This window comes from Vollenhovia emeryi, unplaced genomic scaffold (assembly GCF_000949405.1).
Source record: "Vollenhovia emeryi isolate VEMERY1.0 unplaced genomic scaffold, V.emery_V1.0 DF947036.1, whole genome shotgun sequence".
Lineage (NCBI taxonomy): Eukaryota > Metazoa > Arthropoda > Insecta > Hymenoptera > Formicidae > Vollenhovia > Vollenhovia emeryi.
In genome coordinates, this window is record NW_011959330.1 from 1 (window position 1) to 1,764 (window position 1,764).

The window sequence follows — 1,764 nt, forward strand, 5'->3', positions numbered from 1 at the left end:
ATTTTTACTCTATACCGATTGAACAAAGCGATGTAGACCAAAAATACATAGAAAACATTATAGCCAAGGATTCACTTTTTACAACGGTACACCACATTTCACTAAAATTATGTATTTTGTTGTTAAAAACCGGCATCGAAAAAAAGGTGACGACTTCGCCCCGGTCTCCCCTACATATACTTGTTATTTCTTACGAGAAATATATTTACAAAAATTATTTTATTTATAAATAATTATTTTATTAATGAAAAAGTAGTGAAAAAATATACCTACATTATAGCTACTATATATTATAAAGAGATACTTACAGTAGATTACCATAGAGGCATTTGCCGCCCGTTCGTCCTCAAACGTCGATATCACACACATATAATCACCAGTTAGATCAATTCCTGGTTTATTTAACTTCATGGCTCGATACTCGGTGAAAGGATCATCGCTAGCCTTGTATGTCAAATCGACATATTTCGCGGCCGGCTCGTCAGCTAAGGGACTTCTGCCGTGGATCCACTGGTAAACCAGTTGGTTGTCGTTGAAGAACCACTTGACCACTAACCCTTTGCTCGAAGTGTCTTCCAGAACATAATCGCAGTCGAGGATCACATAATCGACATCGCCAACTTTCACAGAGGAAGGGATATTGATGCTTCTGATGATGAGTTGTTGGGATTCTGCAACAAAACATCCGAAAACGATTATTTAGCTCTTTTTGATGCGCAAACAGAACTTCTTTAATTTTCTCGTAAACTAAAAGGCTATAATAAAAATAAAGTTACAAACATTTAAAATACAGGATAATTTTAAACAAAAATATGTAAAATAAAATTACAAAATTGTGTCGAAACTAAAATAAAATTTCTACACACTAGTTTTTTCAGCGCTTATGCTTTGATATTAAAAATATTATATTCAATAAAGAATAATATAAGTTCTGTACATGATTGTCAGGCCAAGTATTAAAAAATATGTAACGTTTTAGCATAAACTTATATAAAAACATTGTTAAAAGTGTGAATAACCACGGGCTCGATTCTTGAATTCATTCGAAGAGAAACGTATGCGAAAATTCTGCTCTTACAGAAAAGTTGCAAGTCGATTGGCTATTCGCGTGATTTTTAACCAATCGGCTTTCAACTTTTCTGTGAGGGTACAATTTTCGCATACGTTTCTCTTTCGAATAAATTCAAGAATCGAGCCCCAGACGTATTCCAATGGAACAAAAGTTTTAATTAAAAAATAATAATAACAAAACAAAATAATTTGTTTCCAAAATAACAAAATATTTTATGCAAAAAATTTCGTGCTGTTAGACCAAATACATATATTTATAATAGTATAACTATAACATAATACTAACTAGTCTTATAATATTATGTTTTAGACTTATATGTTTTTAAATAATTTTTTTCTAAAACTATGATCTTTTTCTAGAATTAAATATTCTATAAAAAGTGCATTGCATATTACTATAGAAATGTATTATTTGTATTGCTATGATTGTTTCATTTACTACGATTTTTTAGTCTCGTTTTCTGCTCCCTCATAGCGCAAGCTTTGTTTTCATGAAAAATTTTTTCTGAGTTTTGAATACCAACACTGTTAGAAGCAGTGTGTGAATATTACACACTTTATCGCATGTGATGTGTGTCCGCCGTTTCAAGACGTCTGTAAGTGTGTGACTTTTTCATGCACGAATGGATGTTTGATTTTATTGGCGTGTGTGACTTTTCACACAAATGGAGGTGTATAACTTAGTTAGGTGTG

The 1,764-nt window shown here is 31.9% G+C and overlaps 1 protein-coding gene across 1 annotated transcript; it reads right to left on the reverse strand.

Moving 5' to 3' along the window:
- Positions 1-273: 273 nt before the first annotated feature.
- Positions 274-693, reverse strand: LOC105558869 (the record flags this gene model as incomplete). Its single annotated transcript, XM_012006794.1, has 1 exon — positions 274-693. A coding segment is annotated over one exon (420 nt), but the record flags the coding sequence as incomplete, so codon positions are not given.
- Between the last annotated feature and the right edge of the window lie 1,071 nt (positions 694-1,764).